Here is a 25642-nt window from a genome sequence, read left to right as displayed (position 1 = left end):
CACAAAAATTAAAAAAAACAAACAAACAGCTGAGGTCTGAAAAATACAAGCAAGATGATCTGTAGCAATGATGTCTTAGTCAAGGTTATTATATGTACACTTTTATTCTAATGTAAATTAGGTATCAAAATCCTTTAGATTTAAATGAAATAAAATTATAAGCTGGTCATAAAACCATCAGATTGGACAGTTAAACTAAATTATGAATTAGTTTGAGTCTTTTTAGCTTACAGGGCTGAAGGACCGGTGAGCTCGTGCCATGGCGAGGTGTCAGTTCATTCAAATTCTGCTGTCAGTCAAAGAAGTGTATTGATGTAGCACATCACTGATGTTCTGGTTGAATTTAGTCTGAGAATGCTTTGGCTCACTGGGGATTTTTTTAATGCTCTGAACTTCTTATATCCTGACAGAAAGCAGCTATATTATAATAAAGATAAACTAAGCCTTTCTATATGTCTTTTGTACACATGTAAACTGAGTTTGCAAGGTCAATAAAAAATCTTCTGAATTTACATGTGGCAAAGAAAAATATAGATTTTGTCTCAAAAGTCAAAGCTGTGTACCTTTATTTCCTTTCCTTGTCAGAGTCTGCGATGTGTTATAGCTTCTGGTGCTGCTTTAGCATGCTGTTGAAAAATGCTGGATATCATTTTGTTGTGTGTTTTTCATGTAACCACAAAGAGATTTCTCAAAGTAAAAGTAGGGAATCTCTCTTTACCGTGTTCGTGTGGATGTAGCCCAAAAGATTCAAATAAACTCAACCAACAAAACACCAGTACTTGCTAGCTTGTTACTTGTTAGCATACAGGATGGTAGCGAGGCTTTATGCCATAATGCTATGCTAGCTAAACAGCTGCAGATTGATTGAGGGTACAAATATCACTGGTAGTTGATTTGACCTTTTTATAGGACATGAGCATTGATAAGAAGCCAAAATGCAGGACTTTGAAGTCAGACGTGATTGGATGATAGAGGTTGGTGTGACATGTTTTTGTTTGCTTGTTTACTGTGTACTCTGATCCCCAGTAGAAAAGATAGCTGAGCTCACAAAAACAAGATCCGAGTTGTAATGAGCAGGATTTATCTCGTAATTTGACACAAATGTCAGCCGTTCGGTGCCCCTGCGTGGGTTTGTGGAGAAATGTGAACCCCACAAAGGTCTGGCCTCAGATTCAAGATTTTCCCTCCAACTCTCAGCGAACAATTAATGACTCCATAAATTGTGTTGTGGAGGTTTCCCACTGACCTCCAGGGCTCCCAGCTTCACGCACTGTGCTGCCTTGATGCTCCCCAGGGCCCACACTCACAGGGACAGTGGAGGGTCATTAAAAGCTGTTCAAAACCCATAAATCAGCTCATAGATGAAGTACCAAGGGAGCTGCATCCGGCTCCTCCTCACCGCCTCAGCTAGTGCAGCATTTTCCAAGCAGAACCGCTGGGTTTGCTTCCTGCCCTCTTTTTTTTTTTTTTCCAGAGGAGGATCTAAAAGTAGCAACGACGCAGATGACTTGATCTTTTTTTGTTTTGTTTTTTCAATTATGCTTTTTTCCGGGAAATGTTTTCCAAGCATTCAGAGTTCAAACAAATGGCACTGGGAAGACTTTAATGACTTGATGTCACATGGAAAATGGACTTTTAGAAACCCACGCAAGCTCACTGTACAGCTTTCAGAACTCCCGACTACATAAACACACATTAATTTCAGAAAAGCCTGGGAAAAATATTTGCAGTCGTTTGAAAATTTGGCAAGAGAAGAAGTTTCACTTCAGTATTTCTATATCTTTTTTTCTTTTTAAGAAAGCAGTCCGGTGCTTGCTGTCAGAGGCATGTTTACATCAGCAAATGTGGACGCTGCAGTCAGTGGAGGCTTATTTATACACTACAGTGACAGGTAAAAGTCAAAAAAACACCTTAATAAGGTCTTTGTCCACCAAGCGCCACCAGAACAGCTTCGGTGCATCTGATTCGACGGGACACGTCTATGAGGTCACACCCGAGGTCACACATGATGTCACGGTGCCTTTAAAGATGTTGCCTAGCAGCAGCGGACAGAAGACCTGTAAAAATGAGACCACCACTCATCTAAAAAACCTCAAACTCTGGTGCCCACAGTTGCCAAGGTTTATGAGAAACAGAGAACAATACTGACAATGACTCACTGCTCATTATACGTAGGCCGGGCTTAAATGTCCCTGCAGGGATCAATAAAGACATCCTCATCCAACTTCTCCTCATTTCGAAAATGTCAGATAAGGACACTTCACCAGGTTTACCAGGTGTCCTTATTTGTTCATTTCAATTTCATTTTATTCACAAATCAATAAAAATGCAGTTATGATTATAATTCTGCATAAAAATAGGCATTTGTTAACCAGGACTCCACAATCTGTCTAAGAGTTGTTAATAAGGGCCCGGACATCAAATAACATGCATAAAACACAAATGTCTAAAGGTCTCTAAAACGAATCCTAAAATTACTGATGTACAGAACCTGCTGTAAATCTCCAAGGTGTTTTAAACATTACATTACATCACCAAAACCAGCCTGAACCGTTGAACCGCAGCAGAAATAGAGAATCATCAGATCAGGCGCCGTGTGAATTGCAGCCTCAGTTTCCTGTTCTAGCTCGGGAGTGGCAGCCGGTGTGATCTTCTGTTACTGTAGCCTGCTTTAAAGTTTGACGTGTGTGTTCAGAGGTGCTTTTCTGCATATCTTTGTGGTAACAAGTTGTTATTTGAGCTGCGGTTGCGGTTTCTAGCGGCCTATCTAAGTGTAGGCTGGCTATTCTCCACTGGCCTCTTACATCAATAATGCATTTTCACCCAGAGAACCTCTGTTCATTGCATATTTTCTCTTTCTTGGACCATTCTCTGTAAGCCATAGAGATGTTTGTGTGGGAAAATCCCAGCTCAGCACCATGGGTTCACCATACCTAAATGCATCTGACTGGTTGTGTTAACGAGTAGTCGAACACCCTCAGTCGCACAGCGTGTTACTGAAGCTGTTGTCTTAAGATCCTTTTGACAAGCGTCCTTTCAAGCTCATCCCAAACCTGTGGACCTAAGCTAGAGAAGCTGGTTGCATATCTGGCTTTTAAAGTATGTTTTTGTTGTGAAAATGTGTATTTTTTACCCCAATACCAAATATCTTAGATTAGATTAGATTAGATAGAACTTTATTAATCCCTCGGGTGGGTTCCTCTGGGAAATTCGATTTCCAAAAAAGCACAGCACCGACAGAAGTTACAGAGTTACAGAATATTATATATATATATATATATATATATATATATATATATATATATATATATATATATATATATATATATATATATACAGAGACAATATAAATAAAATATACGAAGGGGATAAATAGAATAAATAGGAATAAAAATACAAGTGAATTGCACATTTCAAGTATTGAGTCTATTGCACCGTTGACTATTTACAAAAGTATTGCACAAAAGGTATTGCACAGTGAGGTGAAGAGGCACTACAGCTTAGTTGTTCCCCCCTCCTTTGTCCTCCTGTTTCCCCTCCCTCTCCCCTCCAGGGAGGAGTTAAACAGTCTGATGGCGTGTGGGACAAAGGAGTTTTTAAGTCTGTTAGTTCTTGTCTTTGGGAGAAGCAACCTGTCACTGAACAGACTCTTCTGGTTGTTTATGGCCGTGTGCAGAGGATGTCTGGCATTGTCCATAATGTCCATCAGTTTCTTTAATGTCCTTTTCTCTGCCACTGTCACCAGAGTGTCCAGCTTCATGCCGACCACAGAGCTAGCCCTCCTGATCAGTTTCTCCAGCCTGGATGAGTCCTTCTTTGCTGTGCTGCTCCCCCAGCACACCACAGCATAGAAAAGTACTCCAGCAACCACCATCTATCAACATAATTTACTGCCTAAGCTTAAAGGAAAACCAAACCGCTACAGAAATGGCAGAATCGACAAAGAAATCGACAGTTTACATTTTCAAACATAAAATAAAGCTGGAGAAAAGATTAAACATGGTCAGTGATAATAAACTATTCTTGGAAGGTTCTAGGTTTGAATCCGTCGCCTTCTGCGTGGACTTCGTTGACCCTGTGCTGGTGTGGTTTCTCTCTGGGTGCTCGGGCTTCCTCCCACAGTGCAAATACATGCTGATTAGGTTAACTGGTGATTCTGAACTTGCTATATGGTCTGGTAATCATTTGTGTTCCCGTGGGGATGCATACCTGAACTCTTTGAGCCAAAGAGATTCACTCAGGTACTAGAAATTTTCCAGTCTTTATCTTACCTGTGTTTCCTTTTGTTTGTGGTAGTTTCCAGTATAGTAAAAAAAAAAATCTGTACATCTTGTGAGTTTGTGGTTACTTGATGCAAGTGTCCGTCTTACGGTGTTGACTTTTTATAAAACTCAAAATGTGGGACATTGTCTCAGCATGTGTGGACAGAATTGCTGTGCAGTCCTAAATGAAGCACACCACCTGTTCAGTGTAGCTGCAGACAGTCCTCCTCCTCCTCCATCTGTACAACTTCCTCCAGATGCTACCATCTCTAAAGTTTCTGGAGGGTTTTCGCTGCCGTTCCTGAGATTGCCCAGACTTGTTCACAGCACCAGTGTTTACACCTGGCTCCACATGACCGTGTCTCCCTGCACACTTCCTAATGCGAACCTTTGTAGGTTTTTTTTGTTCTCCGTCACTGTGGAAATCAGTGCTAAACCGTTCATCCGGTGAGTCAAAAAGTGAAACTAACGGGGGAACACCATGCACGAAATATAAACAAGAAGGGAAGTGGGAAGGCCTCACAATGAGATCGTGACTCAGAGGAAATCAGCCTTTCAGAATGATCAACAAAGAAACTTTTTCCCCCTCGTTTGAAGTCGTTTCAGACAGTTTATGGTGCGCTTTGTTTTTTTAATTTGGTTCGGTTTGGTGGTCAGAAACAGAGCTACTGTAATGTAATGCCACAAACTAACAGAGATGCACTGAAAAAATACAAAGCGCATGTCATTAGCTTGATAATATGGCCCATTTGAAAGCAGAGGTGAATATTAGACGTGGCAAACCTAACATCAATCGTATAGCTAAACAATTATATTTCAAATTAGATTAAAGAAGATAAGATACTGTCTGATAAGCTGCTTAGTCTAGCATTATCATAATTAACTGCCAGGTGTAAGCATTTCATGCACATCAAGAAGCAGCTGCGAGTCTTCAAATGTTATCCTCAGAGACAAGCTCGGTGGGATTAATGGATTAGATGCAAATAAACAACCTGAAGAGATAAAAAGATGATAATTAACCATTAAAAACCCAGATTAGACATGCTATATGCTAAAATGCTATAAACGGCTAATGGACTTTATGATTTCAAACAGCCCGTGTGCTTTGGTCCAAACATGCAGCTATGTGTAAGTTCTACTTTTACCCAGCCTGATGTGATGCTACTACAGGTACTATAAAATAATGCTATCATGATTTCTGTGAAGTATATTTGCAGTGTGTATGCATATATAAAATATATATTGTTTTTTTGACATGATCTAGCCGTTAAGCACAAGTAGTGTACTGTGAATGAAGCAGGATTTACTTTGATATATTCAGGGAAACTCAGGTGTTTACAAGGTTACAAAGACGGCTCACTTCTGTCATGGTAACCTGTGTTGCTCAGGAGCAGGTTATGTTTGAGAAAAGAGATCCAACCACTGCGTCACAAATCTGGTAGAATCCCTCGGACCATGACACACGGGCTCTCTGAAGGTAGGTGTTCTCTTTCCCTGATGAGCATAAATAAAAATATTGATGGAACAGTTTCAATCATTAATGTTTCCTTTTCTGTTGGCTGCAAGAACTTATTTTAACGTCTTTTTTTTTTATTGAAAGCAGAGATAAACAGGAAAGGGTCCAGGAAAGACTTTGCAACCTCCCAGGGTCATCCAGGTGAGCTACAGCAGCACTGAGGTTTGCTGCTCTCTAGATATGATCCTAAAACAGACCACTAATGCCTTTTCTTTAAAATATCCAAGAAGGCTAAACCTTGTTATTGGTTTAAATTCATCTTTGATATTGCTCTTTGTTTAACACCGCTGGGGCTGCAGCTGGAAGAGTAAGATAAAAAAAAAAGTCTTATGAACATCTAAGCAACATGTTAATTTAATTGAGGACAAAATTAATTACAGTCGGATCCTGTTGTGTCTGTGATACTGACACATCTGTTACAAACACAACACAGTTGCCATCTTTTGTTGGCTTCAATTTTTGGCTTCAAATCGGCTAAACTTTGTTAATACTAAGAAAAACACTTGAAGGACACACACATTCATGCACTTTCCCTCTCGCCCTCACACAGCGCTGATTTGTCTGCAGCTGCTGTGTTGCTTTGAGCCTGTAGCGAGTGCGTAACCTCTTCATATTTTCCTTTTCTAATAGCTTTATCCATCCATTTTCTTCTGCTTATCCAATCCGGGTCAACGAATGTATTGTAGCTGTCATAAGGCAAAAGGTGGGGTACGTCTTGAGTGGACCACCGATCTACATCTTTGGGAGGGAGCTGGAATGCCTGTTGAGAATCTGTAAACGCCACACAGAAAAGCCCCAGGCAGGATTCAACATAGGATCTTCTTGCTGTGAGGTGACAGTACAAACCACTGCACTACGTCAACCCTAACAACAAAATCAGTTGCTCTGCCATCGACAGACCTGCCTATGTTTCTGATTGGTCAGACGCTACCAGTGCTACACCTTTATCACAAACCTGAAACCGCGGGTTGACTTCTTTTGTCTAATTCCTGACGTTAGGCCAAGTGAAGGCCCAGTCTTTGGTTTAGTGGTAGCTATGGCTCTGTTTACAAACACTGCTGTCTGAATATATATTTATTTTTTGGCTCCGAGTCCTCTAATGAAGTACAGCCCTCTTTAATATGTCTTTCTGTTTATGTTTGGATGGAATATCTGAGTGTCTTCTCCTGCTTTCCTCTCAAAATACTTTATATATACTGTCATCTGACACTCAAAGCATTTTTCCTCATTAGTACTGCCTGGCCTTCTTGGCTGCTGGGATTTTTCCCTCTGTGGCAACGTCACTGGAAATGTTGACACAACACAAGGCTTCTCCTGAAAACACTCTTCAACTTAAGGATCCAGGATTCCGGTCTGGCCTCCCTCACCCCACATCCTACTCGGCGAAGCCGCTGAGATGTCGTCACGGCCCCGGCTCGGTGTCGTGCGCCAGTTTGCAGGTTTGTTTCTGCAGCTGAATGGAAAGTCTGCCAGCGATTCACTGGCAGGGACTCAATAAAGGGCAACAAAATCCGAGAGAAGAAGAAGAAATATGTTGGCCGCACTTTAAAGACTGGCTTAAAAAACATTTGATGTTTTTTTCCTCTGGACTCATATGTGTCCAAGGGAACAGTGAAAAAGGAGAATTTATTTTTCCTAAGGGCTCTTTTTGCAGTTCTGTGGAGCCTAAAGAGGCCACAAATACAGCGCTTACCTCAGCTATATATTTTCCAAGGAGGGCTGTGTTTAACGCTGGCTAAGGTGATTTCTTTGTCAGCATGGATTAGAGCAGAGTGAACAATCTCTGTGACATCTTTCCACCGTCAACTCCACATGCTGTACAACGCTTAAAGTCAGCGTAAAAGGTGGCTTTTACTTGAGGTATTCCAGCTTTAACCAAGACGGTTTGCACAAACATTTAAATAGGTAGAGACGTCAGTTTCTGACCACAGTGCTCGATTACTCTGAGCTGTCTAGCTTTGAGACTCTTATCATGCAATCACTGCGCAGCTCAGCACACCATGATGGATGACATAGGTATACTGAGAAAGGTTCAACTAACATAAACTTAATTTTTAATGGTGAATATTTCTCCACAGAAGTCCAAAAAAACACATGTAGACTGCTTGGGCAAATTACCGTCAGCCTTCAGATATTCTCAAGAGGATAAAGAAACCGCATTGTTGCTCCTGCATCTGAGGTTCAACTAATCAATCAAGGTTCAACACCCTTAGAGTTAGGGTAAAGCGCTCAGTCATTCAAAGGCTACTCTTCCACACTGAAGGAGAGCCAGTTGTGGTGGCTCGGCTATTTGATGCATCCTGGGCGAGATGTTGTGGCGATGTTCTACTGGAACGAGTCCCCGGGATAGACCCAGGACACACTGGAGAGATTATATCTCTTGGCAGGGAACGCCTGGGTGTTTCCTCGGATAAACTGGAGGAAGTGGCTGGGGAGAGAGAGGTTTTGGCTTCTCTGTTTTTCATGCTGCCCCCGCAACATGGCCCCGGATAAGCAGAAGAAAATGGATGGATGATAAATATTTTTGGATCTGTGAATGAGACTTTTGGGAGAGTTCAATTAGAAATTGCCAAGAGATGTCTGCAAAAGCAAGACAATCCCAGGGTTAATTTCTGTTTCTGTGAGACAAATTACCTATTCCACACAGGACCAATCAGAATATTAGCCAAGGAGAACTAATTCTAACTTGATTTAATTATAAAAGATGAACGCAGCCACCACGCCATCCACCTCTGGTTCCTGTTATGAAGCCTGGAGCTGAGGGGTTTTACCATTTTGGCATTTTGAAAACCAGACGAGTGAGGGATGGATACTCATGTCCACCTTTTATATACAGGCTGTATATTGTGTTATTGTCCCTTGTAAGAAACCTAAAGTAGCTCGGTAACACTTCATATTGCAGCCTGTGACTTATTGTGTAAATTCCCAGCCTTTGTAATTCTTCTGCATTCGTGGTGCCATTTTCATTACAAAAAATTCCTGATGATGCTAAAGATGTAGGTTAGTGAGTGGGGAAAAAAGGAATAACAACTGGTGGCTTGAAAGGAAAGCAGAAACAAATCATGCTCCAAGTATCTGTTTGAGTAATGAGTACCTTTTGGGTTGTTGGTTTTTCTTTTTAAAGGGACAGAGGTGGGGGTTTGCTAATTGTATCATAAGAAAGAAAGTGATGGGTAGTTTTGGAACATTTTAAAAGGAAGGACACATGCCATCTTTTTAGTGTTGGGACTTGAGTAAAGGAGAAAAATGTACCTTAATTTTAAGATGTGTCCTCCAGCTGTTGGCAGCTGTGTGCCAAAGCCTACGATTTCGCAGATGTGGTCCTCTGAAAGTCTTTGGTATTACTATCGAACAGTCCACAGGCTCTAAACTTAAAGTTAATTAGATCAGTGTTACTGATTTTTATCCTCACGTACTCTCAGTATCAAAGTTGCTGAACAGATTGCTTCATGTCAGGTCTGGGGTGAATTATAGCCTCATATACTGCTGTGAGTAACAGGAAAAAATACAAATCATGGCATGTAATAACAAAATAAAACTTCCTTCCTGAGCCCGGTTCTGCCAGAGGTTTTTTTCCTATTAAAAGGGAGTTTTTCCTTCCCACTGTCACCAAAGTCATTGATCACACAGGGTCATCTGATTGTGGGGGTCTCTCTGTCTTCAACTTCAACTTTAATATGAGGCGCCTTGAGGCAACTGTTGTTGTGATTTAGAGCTACATAAATACAGTTAAATTCTTCTAAACACCAAAAGGCAGCACAAGCTGTGGATGTAAAATAATCCATATTGATTAATAGATCCGTTTGCTTACAGATATCATTTTCTTATCCTTACATGTCTTACATTTAGTAAGTCGTTTCCACAATTTTATTTTGCTTTCCTGATTTATAAATAGCTCTTTAGATTGCATTACATTTATTGTTTTTCATATACTTTTATGGTATTTTATTTAGATTTTTAGTTATTAAGAAGCTTTCTTTAATATAATTTTTATTACTGAGAATTTATTTTTTGCATTATTATTTGTATTTTTTGTTATAAGTTGTGTTTAATCTGTTTGGCCGCTGTGTCACAGGAATTTCCTCACTTTTCAGATAAAATATATCTTATCTTTGCTGTGTCGGGCTACATCCTGGACAGGTCATTAGATTATCGCACAGCTAAAACAGGGAGGAGGGAGAACCAGTTATGCTCACATCCACGCTTATGGCCATTTAACCAAACAGAACATCTGAAATGAGTATATCAGAGGGACCGGGAGGGACAGTCGATATAATGGACAAAAAACACACAAAGGACATGGAAGGAGTATATGCAGAGGGTCGGTGTGATCGAGGAGGAAGATGATCTGCTGTGGGAGTCCCCAAAAGGAGCAGCTGAAAGCAGAAGAAGAGGAAGACCATGATAGTGATTCTCAAACTGTGTGTGCTGGTGTGCAGACAGAGGACAACCTCCAGAGTTTAAAAGTGAAGCCAACACTGAAGTGACAAAAACTGCAGTTCCTTTTCTGGCCTTTTGAAAAAAAAGATTGAATTTCCATAGTCTAATGTTAAAAGTGCAACATCATACCATTAAAAAGCATGTTTACAGCCTAATAAAAACACTTCCGCCTCTATGGAAAGTTTTCCCTTTCAAAACAACTCAGAGTTGCTAATCGACTTATGGGTGTGCCTTGCTGTTTGACAGGTCTCCTGACTCACTGGCAAGTGAGCTGATCGGCCTCATTCACTGGATTGCTGCTGGAGCCTTTTGGAGCGTGTTAACGGATTATCTTGCTGGTGTTACGGCTCACTATGGGGAGCAGACCATCCCGGGAGATTGTACTTTACTTTTGGTGAGAGAAGTTCTGGGATTTTTTTTTTTTTTTTTAGTCTAAAACTTGCCAACTTATTAACAGATATGTGTGTGTCTGTGGGTTACACCAGTACAGTTTATGAATGGAGCTGGCAAATCTTAGCTGATATTTAAGAGCTCCACACTTTATTCCATATAAGGTAAAATCTACCTCCAAAAAAACAACATGCCGATGCTGAAGCTTCAAAATGCGAGTTCAAAACTGGTGGTTAATGTCACCATGGCTGTTTTTGAATACCCTCTCTTAAGGTTTTGAAGTCATATGATGGCTAATCACATGACCACTAACCATGTCATTGTTTAGACCCTCTGAAACCTTGTTTCTTCCACTGAAAAGAAAAATTCATCCACATCTCAACATTTTTAATTTATAAATTTTACATTTTAAAACAGTAATTCAAAGTTTCGAGTTACCTCTGCCAATCAGGAAGCTCTATGAAGATACATCATTTCCTTGTTTCCTGGAAGAAGTAGGCTGAAAGCCTCAACTGTCCAACAGTTTGATATGAAGACATTGATCCACACGTTTATGCTGTTATGATTTGTTAGAAGGTATTCAAAGCTGAGGAACCTGGCACCAAGTTGTTCATGTTTGCTATGCATTGGTAGCTCGCCAAGGATGATTCTTCTATAAGTGCCCCACTCTGCCTTCAAAGTAAAAGTTGCACATTTTGAAGAACACTGGTTACTGCACTGAGACACAACTTTTAGTTTAGAGTTGAACATGCTCCGTTTGGCTGGTATTTGGCGAGTGTTTACAGAAAGGTCGACGTCTTCCATGCAAACTACAGGCAAATGCAGCAATCCGCTTGCAACCACCAGAAACTATTTTTCAATAACCACTTTTCCCCAGCAACTGGTTATTATGCATAACAATTAATCGTGTTCACATTTCAGCTTCCAATGAAATGTTCACTGCATAATCTACTGTAAGCTTTAAGCTCTCATTGTTTGTATTGTCACTGCTGCAGTCCAACATCGTCTCTTATTTAAATAAGCAGGAAGGCGATAAAATTACCAAGCCAAATCTCTCTGGACAGACACATTACAAACAATTTTTAAAATATGTCAGATGTGATCAAAACTTTGAGAAGCCCGACTCCATGGGGAGCGGGATCATTGTAACTTGGAACAGAAGCCTTCTTGCTGAACTGTCAGACGTGAATGGCGCTTTGAGACAGTGCTGAGAGCTGAGAGAGTACTCAGTGCTGTACCTTTCAACACAAAGAGACAGCTCTTATGTGGGGAAGTCTGTTATTGTATGGCTCAGGAAGCCAGGAGTGCCTCCCTGACCTTGAATTCATCTGGCTGAGCTGATTGCTTACACACAGTAATGAAAGCTGACACACACGGTTGCCATTCACCCGCTGACAACACGCGCATTGTACGGGTTGAGAGCTTACATCACTTTTTCTTTTCTTTTTTTTTGTTCTGTTGGCTGTGCTCTGGTTAAAAGCCATAAATAACAGGACTGTTCCTGCGCAGGTAGTAAAATGTGGTGAATGTTTAATTTGTTTATCAAACAACACCGCGGTGAGCCATCATAGCGGAAAGATGTTTCTCCTCCGGGTGACTGTTAAATATCTCTTAGGAAGGAGGATTTCCAGCCACCAGAGAGAGGCCGTCTTGTTAGTAGCGTGGAATGCCATGGATGTTAAGTCGTGCGGTCCTGTTAGTCCAAAAAAGTGTGTGTATGTGTGCATGTACACATGTGTGTGTCCAAAGTCTGGTTGGGTAGGGAAGGGGTGGAGTCCTGGTGTTGCCGTCGCAACAGCCTCAGTTATGTAATATCATATGATGTGTTGTAAACAAAGCTTCCAGCAATGTGCACACCCCACCTTTTAGTAGTGCTGGGGAGGATACAAACCAGTGAGTTACATTTAAAACCACCCTGCTGTGCCCAAGGATCCTGCATGGACACAAATTAGTCTGAGAACAGGTGACATTACAGCCTTAAAGTTTGCCTTTTACAACCATGCATGGCACCTTTAATTGGAAAATCCTGAAATGTAGATGGAATCGTTTGCACTCGGCTTCCTGACTCTGTAATGGTGCTCAAGTGGAAAACCGGTCTGGGGTGATATGCGTGTGACGCACAGCTTGTCTCCACAGGACAGCCTGGGCGCCAAAACCATTGTACTGTAGTTGTATAGGGTGTTTATGTGGAAATGGGAAGTGTACTGAGAAATGAAGAGGGGGGGGATGAAAGGACAGCAACCTATAAATACTTCAGCGACATAAATCTTTATCCAAATGCCTCTCTGTGTGCCAAGAGAAATAGGACACTCAGGCATTCCCTTATGAATACACTCTTTCTTTGGAAGGTCGCATTCAGTAAATATCTATTTTTTAAACGAAGAGAAACAAAGAAAAACATCTCAAGAAACCCCATGAACATGGGTTACAGAAGGACACACACAGCAGTGCCTTCCCTTTACATAAGAGCCTATTGTTCAGGAGGACAGTTGTGGGCAGCTGTGCTTTTATTTATTTTTTTCTAGCCACTCCAGGATATTAATAGCCCTGCCGCCATTCACTAACACTGATACAGGAGCAATTGAAGCAGTCTTATTCTTTTAATATAAAGTGCAATCATCCTGCTAGCCTGTCAGAGGTTGATCTGACTTGGCAGAGTTTGGGAATGTCAGGGAACTCAAGCTACTTTGGGCTGCTCCCTCATTCACAAGGGGTCAGCACAGCAGTTGGCTCAGCATGTTTCATTTGGCAGGATTTTATGCTGCCAAATGAAACCCCACAGCGAATACGGGCAAAAATAAAAAAAACAAAAAAAACCTGTATTCAATAATTACATTCAGAGAGATGGAAATGAGACAGAAAGGGAGCCTGCTTGAGTCTTAGATCCTTCCTGAGTTGATTTGCATTATCTTTAAGGTATGTAGGGTCAAGTTTTCAAACTCTGTTTCCTTCTGACCTTCGATTTGGATAAGAAAGGACTATCTAGCCGGTAGTACAGAAGGGCAAGGAACTGACATTCAGAGTGAGTTTCTTGTTTACACCATGATTCAAAGATTTCTACAGCCAAATAGGGTTGTTAAAAAAAATCAATACTCAGTAATTTTTAGTATTGATTAGTGTCTATCAGACACTCATTTACAGCATTATCGATACCAACACTGCTGGCTATACTTCCTCCAGCAGAAGCACAACTTCCCTGGCCACACTACTCTCTAGCAGCTGAAAGTAACATTCACAACACTAAACAACACTTTATGAGAAATTTTGTAAAGTTCCTCTTTCAGCATCACTGAAGTATTTGTTTTCATTAAGGTGAGGCTGGCTGGCACACATGTTACTGTTAGCCATTTAACTGTTAGCAGATCTCCAATAACCACATTAGCCACCTGTTAAGTTGTCAGTAAGGTGGCGGCTAGTGATGTAGGAGTAAAACAGCCGGTAACAGCCCTGCCTTTTGGTACCATTATTAAATTAGGAAAGCATGTTTCTGCTAATTAAACATTTTTTGACAACCCAAGAGTCAAAATGTCAGTTTGGTATTTAGACATGTCAATTTAAAAATTACAAATTATTTCCAAATTCCAAGTTGTGTATCTTAAGAATTAGACTAAAAGCCATTACACACTGTGTGTCGTCGAAAAGCAACACAAAATTCAGAAATTTCCAGATCAGATCTTTCTGTCTAATGTAAACATAAACCAAATGCAACTAAAAAAAAAAAAAAAACCCACTGTGATAGAAATGAAGTCAACATCAGACCACGATGAGCTCATCCTGATTTATTTAAACAGGAAAAGCAAGAAACTGAGAATCTGGGTCCAATTCACAGGAGAAGGCCATTACTCATAAGTAGGTGCAAATTTGGAGTTACTTAGTCAGGAAGTTAAAATGTTGAGATAAGACTTAGTTAAACCCGGTTTGCTTTTTTAAACTGCGTATACAAGCTTCCATAATAGGTGTTATTTTACCATGATAACACAATTATTACCCTATTTGACTTGCAATGACAGTTACACAGCATTACCTGTTTATTTTCTTAAAATCGTAAAATATCTTAACATATTTGTCACATATATAAAGGTGAACAAAATACAGGATTGTGTTTATTATCTATAATAAACACAATCCTGTATTTTGTTCACCATATAAGGCAACATATGAAAACTGCTGTCATTGTTTGTGTTATTCTAGATTTTATAGAAGACTAGAACAATGCAGCCAATGTGTGGCATCACACATGGTATTGAGTATTTTCTTGGGTTATGCTATCAAGTTTGAAATGCTACTATAATGACAACCCTAGAGCCAAATATAATGTCACACAGCCCCCAGACGTCTTTTGGACATCTCTGTAGTTTAACTAACCCATGTGCGATCGGGTTAGATGGATAATTGATGCAGTTTTCACCTAAAGGAAGCATGTTTAACATAAAAAGAATCGGTCCCAACACAGAACCCTGTGGATGCCCATGATTAACTTTTGTTTAAGAGATGATTCTCTGCTAAACAATTGTATATAAATTGGAATCTATCAGCTAAATAAAAAGAATAGGAAACAAACAAAGCTGCCCATGTCATCATTTGCACATGCCTCAGTTTCTATCTGTCTAGAAAAGCTCAAACACAGATCTTGGCGTTTTCAAACAGGGTCAGCGGCGCTCACAAGCTTGCTTACAGTCCTGTAAAAACCCTTTTCCTCATGAGTGTAGGGCCTTTTTAAAGCGAATGAACCAAACAAGTCAATTCACACCTAATCAGATAGAACCTACGCTACAAGTAGATTTGCATGATGAATTTTAAGCTTTCGTGACAATACCTTGTAATTGTGAAACTGTGCCCCCTCAGAAAAACTGACTAAGAAACCCGGGGGGGACTTAGACAAACAGGCAATAAGAAGCAGTTTTTCACTATAGCCAGTGCAGTGCAAACCTCTGTCGGCACGATCAACTGTCTTTACAAGCAGATTACATACACTTCAGTATACTTAATCCAGCAGTCACAATTCATTCAGGTTTTTATTTGTTTGATAGGTCTGCAACAGCGATTTCTGCCTTCACCCGTTGTAATACTATAAATCTAAACAACCTTCCAGGCTAATAACACATTTCTGCTGATCTTTAGAGACACACGTGGATCGGCTCTAGCTACAACCACAAAATTATTATTCTTTTTATTGGATCCCTGCTTGCATTGACTTTGGCTAACACGGATGCATCTGAGGGCTCAGTTCATAAACAGTTGTTCTACTCTTGGCGTTTGGTTAGCTCAAACCAAACAAGCTATCTTCTCGGGAAAAATGTGGTTATGTAAACACACACACACCATACCCTCCTCGCTATATTCATCTTGAGCTGAAAACCCCAAAACATTTCAGTTTTAATGAGAGTGTACAGACAGCAGTCTCATAGAGAAGAATGAGAATCCTTTGCAACAGCAGCCGCTGCCATTTTAGCTGTTAATTGACAAAAAGCCTTGTTGTATTCAAGAGAGAGGAACCGAATCACCTTCACGACAGCCCTCGTTCATTCACAGAAGATGAACCACACAGAATCACTGCAGCAATTTTCAGATCTGACTGTGAAAAGACAACAATTTGTTCCTCTCCTTGCAGAAAAAAAAGTTCCACTATTCAAATGTGCCATTTTAAGTTGTTACAGTTGAAACAGGTGAGTCATAAAGCTGAACTGAGCCAGGAGTCCTACTCTGCAGACTGCAGGAAGCCTGTGATATGGTGGTGGGCGGCTGTCACAAAATAACTTATTAATGGGTAGATTTGCCTCACTGCAGCAAAGTTTCTTCGAGTGGTGGTGTGTTTCTCAGAGACTTTTTGCAGCATATGCAGCTACTGACATATTGAACAATGAGTTGAAGATGCATTTTATCTCATTGTCATCTTCTTTTTTTTAATACACTGTTGCAATAGGATGGAAATTATACCAGGAGGCTTCTTAGACATAAACTTGCTTTCCTAATGCACTTCAAACAACTGGTTACCGGGCGAAATTATTCATTTTATTTATGCATTTATCTGAGAGCTATTTTGGTGCATGGGGTAAAAAAATAAAAATAGCATGACCTTTTGCATTCAGTGATGTATCATTGCTGGGCTGGACCAACTCACACTCACCGTGACTGTGGAGCCAGGAATACAGACATGGGATAAAAATAACAACACCAGTGCACCCAGGCAACTGCTGCAGAGCGTTCTGCTGCGGATCACGTTAAAACACCCACAGCCTAAATAAATAATAATAAAATATATCATTAGAGTCGTTTTAACGGTTTGTGTTGCTCCACAGACCTCTGTGTGTGCCTGAGTGGGCTGTGAGAACATGTAGCATTATTGTTTCATGCTTATTAAAGGAAACTGAGCAAGAAGTAAAATTTCCCTCCATGCTTGCAGGTTTCTCGTCACCTAAATGGCTCGCAAAGATGAAGCTGCAGTGGAAAATGTGAGTTAAAAGCTGTGTGTAAAAGAGAGTGTGGAATCACAAAGGTCATGTAAGACATAGCACATTTGACACTGTAGAGAGAGATTTATACGTTTTGTATTATTTCTGTTAAACAAACACAAAGGCAGTAGTTTAACTTACCGTTCCTGTCAGGTTCGGTCTCATTAGGTCACATTAGCTGTTATTGTTCATTAACTGCATTTAGTGAGGAATTTAACTCAAAAATCAACAAAAAATATTTATGGTAAGAATATTTTTTTCATCTTCTTTTTAATAATGCAGTTTATTGCCAATGTATATGAATTTGTTTAAAAAAGGAGAGCTATTACTTAAATCTCTTGGTTGCCTTCATTAGCTGGTGGACTGATTTCTATGCGACGGACATGGGTTGAATTTTATGCAAGGAATGTGACGCCTAGTGAACAATTCCAAGTGAGGTCCAACGAGCTCATGTTGAGGACGAGAAAATAAAAAACAATATGTATTTGGGTAGTTCTTCCCCCGTGATAAGTTTAGCATGCTAGGGTTAAACAAAAGTTCAGCTTTAGAAGGAAATGGGTGGCCAAAAACACAGGATGTTGATGTGATGATGGGGTGTGCGCATTGACAACAGGCTGGCAGAACTGGAAGATACAAACAGCCTTTATACAACAGGTGGGTGAGCAGGCGCTATCTCCTGAGGAAGCTGAGATGTTTAAAAATATGCAACAAAATGCTGGAGATTTTCTGTCAGGCAGGTGTGGAAAAGTTTTGAAATATTTTAATTTGTTATAGTTTTTTAAATTTAAATGTACACTTCCAGTACTGTGCAAAAGTCAGATTTCTTTGTGTTATATTAGGCAGTAGCTTCATTTTACAGCATGACAGTGAGCCCAAACACAGTGCCAGTAGAGTAAAAGCATACCTGGATAGAAAAACATACAACGAAACACTATCAGTCGTGGATTGGCCAGCCCGCATCTCACCAGTACTGAAGCACTGTGGAGTCATTTTGACAGAAAACAGAACAAAAGGCAGACAAGATTCAGAGAAGAGCTTTGAATTAGCTTCAAGAAGCCTGGAGCACTTTTCCTGAAGACTACTTAAAGAAATGACAAGGAAGCTTAACTAAGAGGTTCAGGCTGTGTTGGAGAGTGAAGGAGGTCATACCAAATATGGACTTTCAAGCTCATTAGGATTATACAAACTCTGTTTTTGCCTTTTATAGTGCATTTCCATTGATGTTTGTACATTAAATTAAATAGCTAAACCTAGTTCTCATTTTCCTGGTGAAAATACAGTACTGTACATATACTGCTTAAGCCCTGTTCACATATACATCGATAATTTGGTAAATATTATTTGGTGACCAAAAATTATTCTTCTTAAAACTCCTTCGAGGGTGAAGATTATTAGAAACTTGATTTTGTGTGCACCTTTTTTGATTTATTATTATTTTGTTGTAGTGTGTGTCAGTATTATTTGTGGGCTTCTAATTGACCAACACTTCTATACAGTGTTGCTTTGGCATGTTCTTTACTGTGCTCAACATCATTTTTGAGTGTTTAATGTAATTAGCAATTAAACAAAAAAGGCAGAAAATCTGTTTAAAAAAACACATGTATGCATTATTTAAGCTATATGGTGTAATGGTTAACATATTCGGCTAACTTGCAAAAATTCCCAATTTAAGACTGAGAGATATAAACTCTCCTGGTTTACTCCTAATGCTTGTCTTAAAGCCTGGACAAATGGGAGGACTGTGTCAGGAGGGGCTTCCTGTGTAAAATCAGATATGTGAATCCATCAGCTATGGTGACCCCTTGCTAATAAAGTACATTTGCTTTGTTGAATTGAATTTTTAACTCCTGTAACAAAGGAATTTCCGACTTTGATATAGCTAAGCCATCCAGCCTAAATATTATCTACTCAATTAGTGGTGAAACGCCTTCACGAAATGTAAAAAAGTCCAGTGCTTTCCAAGCTTCTTATTAGAGAGAACTACATTCTACATCAGCGAGGGTTTAATGGAGGGAGTGTTTAGTTTTCAGGATCAAATCCAACCTTGTTTTTCTTTAAGCTAATGTTAGCTAATGCTAGCCCACCTGTTAGCTTTCCTGCTGACGAACTGCCGGCTAGCTCAAATTTCTAAATACAGTTTTGAGTGGATAATGTTGGGTAATTAATCCAAAAGAATTGCTTTATGAACTATAATCTGAAACTTTAGTGTCTGAACTGAATATATATCGTGTCTGTAGTACGCATGTTATCGAGACTTTCTAGAGGGAACGCATCAATCCAAAAAAGAAAAGCGGTGTCACAAATTGTGATACGTAGACATTACCGCATTAATTGGTTTGTTATGCTTGAAAACCCACAAGCAATCACATAAAAACAGCAAACAATCAATTAAACCCTGAATATTGAACAGATGAAAACCTCCCAGCAGAGATGAATTGTTTATCAAACTTTTCCCTGTCAGCTCAGGAGAACTGTGGTGCTTTTTTAGGTTACTGTGGAGGAAATCATAAGTCACATATAACAAGGGCCAGTAAAACTCTTACTGGCCCCTTCGATGCTACAGCTACAGACTTAGAGTACATATCTGGAGAGACATGTTCATATTTCAAACAGACATATGAACACTAACTGAAGGAAGGACACACCTGAAACCACTGATTCAAATCACATTTAACATTTTACTCACTCAAGTGCAGCAGCAGCATGCTTCCTGTTTTTACACAATGTTGTTTTAATTTTTGTACAGCAATGTCATTGTATTTGTGCTGCAGAAAAGGGGCCTTTAATGAAACCCTTTAATAGTTTTATAATAACAATATGAAATCAAAATCAGTCCTAAAAATAGATTTCTGCCCTGGAGTATTAGTATAGGACTATTTTCTTTATTATTTGTATTCGTCAGGAGATCAAGCACAAGAACTAACACTGAATACAAAATACAGATACATAAATATGTAAATATATAATATTTTTAGATGTTTTACATTATCGACACAAATAATTGAGACCCATCTGCAAAACAAATAAGAAAAATACTAAAAAAAAATTTAAAAAATATATATATTTTTTAAATTTAAAATTTTAAGCATCTGTAACTGATAAAAAATTGTACAGAGCATGCAATAACAAATAAAGCTTGCAGAAAACGAGTCACTATATATTTAAATTATACGTAGGAAAAGATTTTTCCAGATTTTCTATCTTTTTGAGGCTTGTGGAAAATATTTAATCAATTTTTTTTATGGTTTAAATTACATAACAGGCTGAAACCCGATCTCCCACAGTTTCAAATCTGATTTAGGTTTCAGATGGAGATTCCCAGTCTAGGAATTAAACCCATATGAGGTAACAAAATCACTTGGTTTGTAACTGGGAACCCAAAGGCACCTGAATATCCACACTTTCACTGGTGTTTGTGGCTTTATATGTTAGTGGAGGAAGAAATCCCATAAAATAGGCCTTCTCGGTGAGTCATTTTGAACTGTATGCATTTCAGAGGCTGTTCGGCACCCGTGCAGACCACGGTTTATCCCTCTCCTTTGTTTACCGCCACGGACAGCGGTCCTGGTGCACGAAGTCCTCCCACCCCCCTGTTCACGTCCGTGCAGCTGGATCCGTGCACGGGGAAGCCCGGCCGGTAGTGGCGGAGGGGCACAACGTGACCTGACAACAAGGAACCTCCGGGAAAACCGTCAGTCCTGAGCTATGTGCAGAGGAGAGGCTGAGTGGGGGTCCGGCAGGGGGGTTGCAACAAGCGACGCGGAATGCGGCGCCTCACCTGCAGACGTTGAGGGAGCGAGCACAGGGAGGAAGAGGAGGAGGTGCGGCTCACTGAAGGGGCATCGACGAGGAGGCGTCGGGGCCTGCGCTAACGTGGCGGCCGTCGGGAGCCCCCCGCTGGCCTGGGAGGACACCCCTCGTGGCTGGGAGGCGGAGACGGGACCCCCGCTGACGTCAGTAGGCCTGTCTGTTTCCTGCAATAGAAAGTGAGAGAGAAGGTGAAGGGAGAAAAAACAGCGGATCCCCTTCTTACTCTAAAAGGTGTACTGCGGCCCTGACACGAGCCAAACCCGCACCTGTGAGTATCACCGCGTCCCGCGCGCTCTCTTTGCTCCCCCGCGCGCGTTTGCGGCTGCTAAAGGTCGAGCTCGGCTGCTGCAGCCGGAGACAGTCCGACATGCTTTTATAGCTGTGTGTGTGTGTTGCCCGGTTTTAGCCCGTCGCTAACTTTGAGTGGGGGGAGAAGGAGGGGGAGGAGGAGCAGGAGGAAGGGGGGTCTGTTACTGAGAGAGGAGAGGTGTGAGTCTGTTTGTGCATTTATTTTATTATTTGTTTTTTGCGCAGTGTTGTTTTTGGACCCTGCAGCACAGAAAAAAAGAAAAAAAAAACTTGCGCTTGCCGGGGTCGCCTCTCTGCGCAGTGCCCGCTGTTGCACTTGGAGGTAAGCCAAGCAGCTACACCTGCTGCTCCTCAGTGTGTTTGTGTGTCCGCTGTTGCCGTGACAAACGTGTGTATTTGTGTGTGTGGCTGAACTGGAATCTGACTGCATTTTGTTGGATAAAGGGAAGCGTCCCATTCGAGCGCTGTTGCAGCGACAAGCGAGGGGTTTTCCCTGGCTCCGCCCTCCCTCACAGGGCGTTCACGTGTTGCAACAGGCACAAAATACGCTATTCCCACGCATTGTTTTTGCTGACTTCATTGCGCACAGTTAAATGCCAGTAATGCCCTTTTTTTCTTTTTAGCTCTGCTTCTAATGACTGCACTGCATGAACCCGGAGCACACATGCTCCTGCAGCCCGCTCTGCATCTAATGCTTAATATTTCTCAGTCTTGTGATTAACGCACTCAGAGCCAGTGGGGGCTGCTTTTGCATTTCGCCCCTCAGGTGTGAAATCATCACTCTTTGGTCACCTGAACGGGACGCAGCATTGTATGTTGTTCTCCCTCGCTCTCGTTCTCTCTCTCTCGTGTTAGTATCGGGGTGTTTCCTCGCATATCTGTGCGCGCACAAACACACAGGCAAGCAGTCAGGCTGGCTGGCAGACGGACTGACAGACAGACGAAACGTCTCTCTCCTCCTGCTCCCCTAGCTCGTCCGCGCCGTCGACCCCTGCGCTCAAACACCACCCGGCGAGGAGCCCCTCTTCATGCGTCTACTGAAGCCGAGCTTGCATGTGTTTTTGTGCGACCTGCTGCAGCGAGTGTGAGTACCGTGAGATGATGTCATTGCTCTAGCGCCACATGTACCAACTGTATGGAGACAAAATATCACCATCATCATCATCATCCAGTTGTAGTAAGTGTTATGTAACATTGGTGAGGAAGAGAGGAGGGGGGAAGAAACAAAAGACTTGATTCCTGAAGCACTGCTGCTCACTGCAACGTGCACGTCTCCTGCAGGGGTAAGGGGGGTGTTTTGGGGTGGAGATGATGCAAGGGCAAAGGAAGGCTAATGGTGCCATTAAATGAGAGGTTTTATTCATGATTTTTAGTGATTTCCTGTCTGCGCAGAGGGGGAGCGTTTGCTCTGCGGCTGCTTGTGCATGTCAGGTAGCACTGTGGGTTTGACATCTGGGTAACATTTAACTTGAACACCAACCTTTCTCTGTCAGCTGGAATTTGCATTGCAGCCATAATAAGCTTCTAATCTTCCATTTAGGGAAAGGTCATCGATTGATATCAGTGCGAAAACAATCGATGGAGGATGCAGACCTGCAAGACTGAACTTTGACAGAAAGATCTCTGACACTTCTTTGCCTGACGCTCAGAGGGGGGGGGGGTTGTATAGTTTGCATGATTTGAGATCCACGCTGACGTTCGTTAAAGTGATGAGCAGTAACTCTATCATTTCTGTGTCAGCCTCGAGATCAGAGCGGCAGATAGCAGCCGCTGCAGGGTTATGTTGATATCGACAGAATGTCTTCACACCTCCTCCCCTCTGACGGCAGAGAGCAGGCCGAGCCTCACCGCGCAGCGCTGCACGTAGTTTCAAGGCGGCCCTGAAATGGGGGAAAAACTCCGACCCGGGCACCTGTTTGAGGAGCACGCTCAATCAGCCGCTCTGTCCTGGACTCCCAGACAGCTGCCAAGTGGGAGCAGGAGAGGCTGCACAGTGCCTCATTGATCTGTGGAGCTCATGTTTGGCCTCTGCAGACTTGATGTATTCACAGTATATGTGTGTGTTTGTTTATTCCCCTCTAGATGTGCCAAGACTGCTCAGGAGTCGACTCACCTCAAGGTTAACAGCCACTCCCCCCCCCCACCCCTCAAGATGCACCTGTGAACTGAGGCGGAAAGATGCCGCGCACCAAGCAGAACAACCCCAAGAATTTAAAAGGTGAGTTAGCGACCGTCCTGCTTCGAGGTTTCCTGAGATACTTTCGGCTATAAGACGCGTTGGTTTGGATGGAATTTTTAAGGGGACGTGCTCTGTTGACTCGCCACCTGGTTGTATTTCTTCCTTCAAGATGTGTGATTCGATTGAAAATAGCGTCTTTATTTCCTGAAATGTCAGGCGTAGAAGAAGAAGAAGATGAAGAGAGGAGCAAGGCATGAGCTGAATAAGAGGAAGTACAGCCTTGCTGGTTGTTGCTGTGATAACATTATTTATGCTTATCTGAGAACTGAGTGTAGTGTTGGAATAGCTCTCCAGTGTTTGGGTTAAGTTGTGCTGTTTCTCCTTGAACTCCTCCAGGATTTTTTTTTTTTTTTCATGAGATGGTGAAGTAGTTTTGGTTCCTCCATTTGCTGTTATCGTCTTCATGCTGCGTACAGACGTCAGTGCGCTTTGTTGCTGTTTTTCGGGCTAATGCGGTCGCCTTGTGAGAGTATAATTTACAGTCTTTGTGCTCATTTGCAGCCTAAAATTTGAGATTTTCTGCAAAGTTGGCCTGCTGACAGCTCGTGTACCGGAAAAGTAACCCTGATGCTGGTTTTGTGCTCTGTGTTTCTAGACAAACAAAATAACCTGTGTAATTTACCAGTGCACAAGTGGTACATATACCTGCACTCACAGCGTGCACAGGTCAGCAGTTTGCCTTTACACCGATCTCCTGATTTTCTTAGTAATGTTGCTCTGCAACCATCAGTGCAGCTGAACAATTGCGTTGCTTTGATCTCAACATTGCAACTTGGCATTGGACGCGAGGGGACGTTAAACCCTTTAGAGCTCTTCTGAAGACGAGGCTTTGGTGGATAAAAGGCTCAAAAGCAGAACTTCCTCCCGCGTGAGACTGGGCATTGTGTCCCGTGTGAAACCAAAAGCAAATATTAAATAATAAATAATGCCGTCAGTAAAATTCATCTTTAATTTTAATTTTGTGCATTTTTGTAAATCACATTAAAAGTAAAAAAGAAAAGGGACTAATCTAACAATAAATATAATAGAATTTTAAAATATTGTATGGTTATCTTTATGTTCCAGTGACATGATGATTGTGTTTCTGACTATCCCGGTTACCCTTCATATTACGGATCGAGTTTAAGGTAGATGATACACGACTTTTCAGTAGTGGCTGCTTTATTGGCGTGCCCTCCCTCTGGTCACTGCAGCGAGACAAACAGAGAGGCTTATTTTATCGCCGGTCGGTTATCGGTTCACCTGAGACATCCTGGTGCTCCCTGCCACCAAACGCTTCGTGTAAAACTTGTATCCCCATTTTCATTTTTTTTATTTTAAGTTGTGATGTGATGCATTTTTGCTTTCACATCTTTGTGTCCCGAGTTCATTAATGTAAACAGAGAATTGTGGCTTTTGTTTGCCTTTCAAAGCGCAGTATTAACATAAAGCAAGCAGTGTTTTGCTTTTAATCTCCCTCAGTGGCACTCATGTCCTCCAGGGCCTGCCACCTCACACAACGGTGTGTTACAGGCGGTTTTTGGCGCTTGTGAATGTGCAGATATTTACTTGAATACATACATTTAACAAAGTTGAAGATTAAAGGCCTGATGGAGGCATGCTTAAGTCAAAGCATCCTCCCGCGGAGCACCAATTGGCTTGAAGGATTCCTTGTTATGTCGAGAATTGACAGATTTGTGTGTCAACAGACGTTTGCAGTTCACAGATCGACAAATGTGCAGCGTTACATGCTGGGTGTGAAAATGTGCATCACTGCCATTCCCCAGCAGTCAATCCTCACAGATTTGTCCACGAGCAGCCAGCCAGAGTCCCTCTGTTTATCTTATAAACACTTCCTCTGTGTGTGTGTGTTTTGTCTTTTTGCTCCTCGTGAAGCCTCTTTGGACAAACCACATAAATAATTGAGCTTTACAACAGTTCATTACTTTGCCCGACAGAGGACGATAGAAATGGCGGTCGAACGATGCTCGAGTCTGTTTAAATGGTGTTGGTGCAGACGGCGGTGCTGCAGCTGCTGCAGTGTTTGTGGAATTTGAATTTCAGAGTTTCAGAGGATGATTAGCAGAAATTTGATGAGCGCAGCTGATCGTTGTTTCAGGGGTGTGTTTAGAAGATCTTGAACGGCCAGAATTGTTTTTTTTTTTATTTTAAGGAGTAAAAATGTGCAAAGAATGAAATTCTTGTCTTCATAGTTGTGTTTTGGCTTCTTGAAGTTGTCCTTGAA

The 25642-nt window shown here is 41.4% G+C and overlaps 1 protein-coding gene across 1 annotated transcript in view; it reads left to right on the top strand.

Annotated features, from left to right (window-relative positions):
- Positions 1–21046: 21046 nt before the first annotated feature.
- The window catches only part of hivep1 (HIVEP zinc finger 1), a 66488-nt gene continuing 61892 nt past the window's right edge, over positions 21047–25642 (top strand). Inside the window, exons 1-3 of the mRNA XM_085345807.1 lie at positions 21047–21138; positions 21405–21501; positions 23262–23397. Coding sequence (XP_085201933.1) covers positions 23358–23397 — 40 coding nt within the window. The 5' untranslated portion in view covers positions 21047–21138; positions 21405–21501; positions 23262–23357. The remainder of the gene's footprint in view (positions 21139–21404; positions 21502–23261; positions 23398–25642) is intronic.

This window comes from Diplotaxodon limnothrissa, linkage group LG22 (genome assembly GCF_057381915.1).
Source record: "Diplotaxodon limnothrissa isolate DT_005_m linkage group LG22, D_limnothrissa_male_GT1.1, whole genome shotgun sequence".
NCBI lineage: Eukaryota > Metazoa > Chordata > Actinopteri > Cichliformes > Cichlidae > Diplotaxodon > Diplotaxodon limnothrissa.
This window is presented reverse-complemented; position numbering and strand designations above follow the sequence as displayed.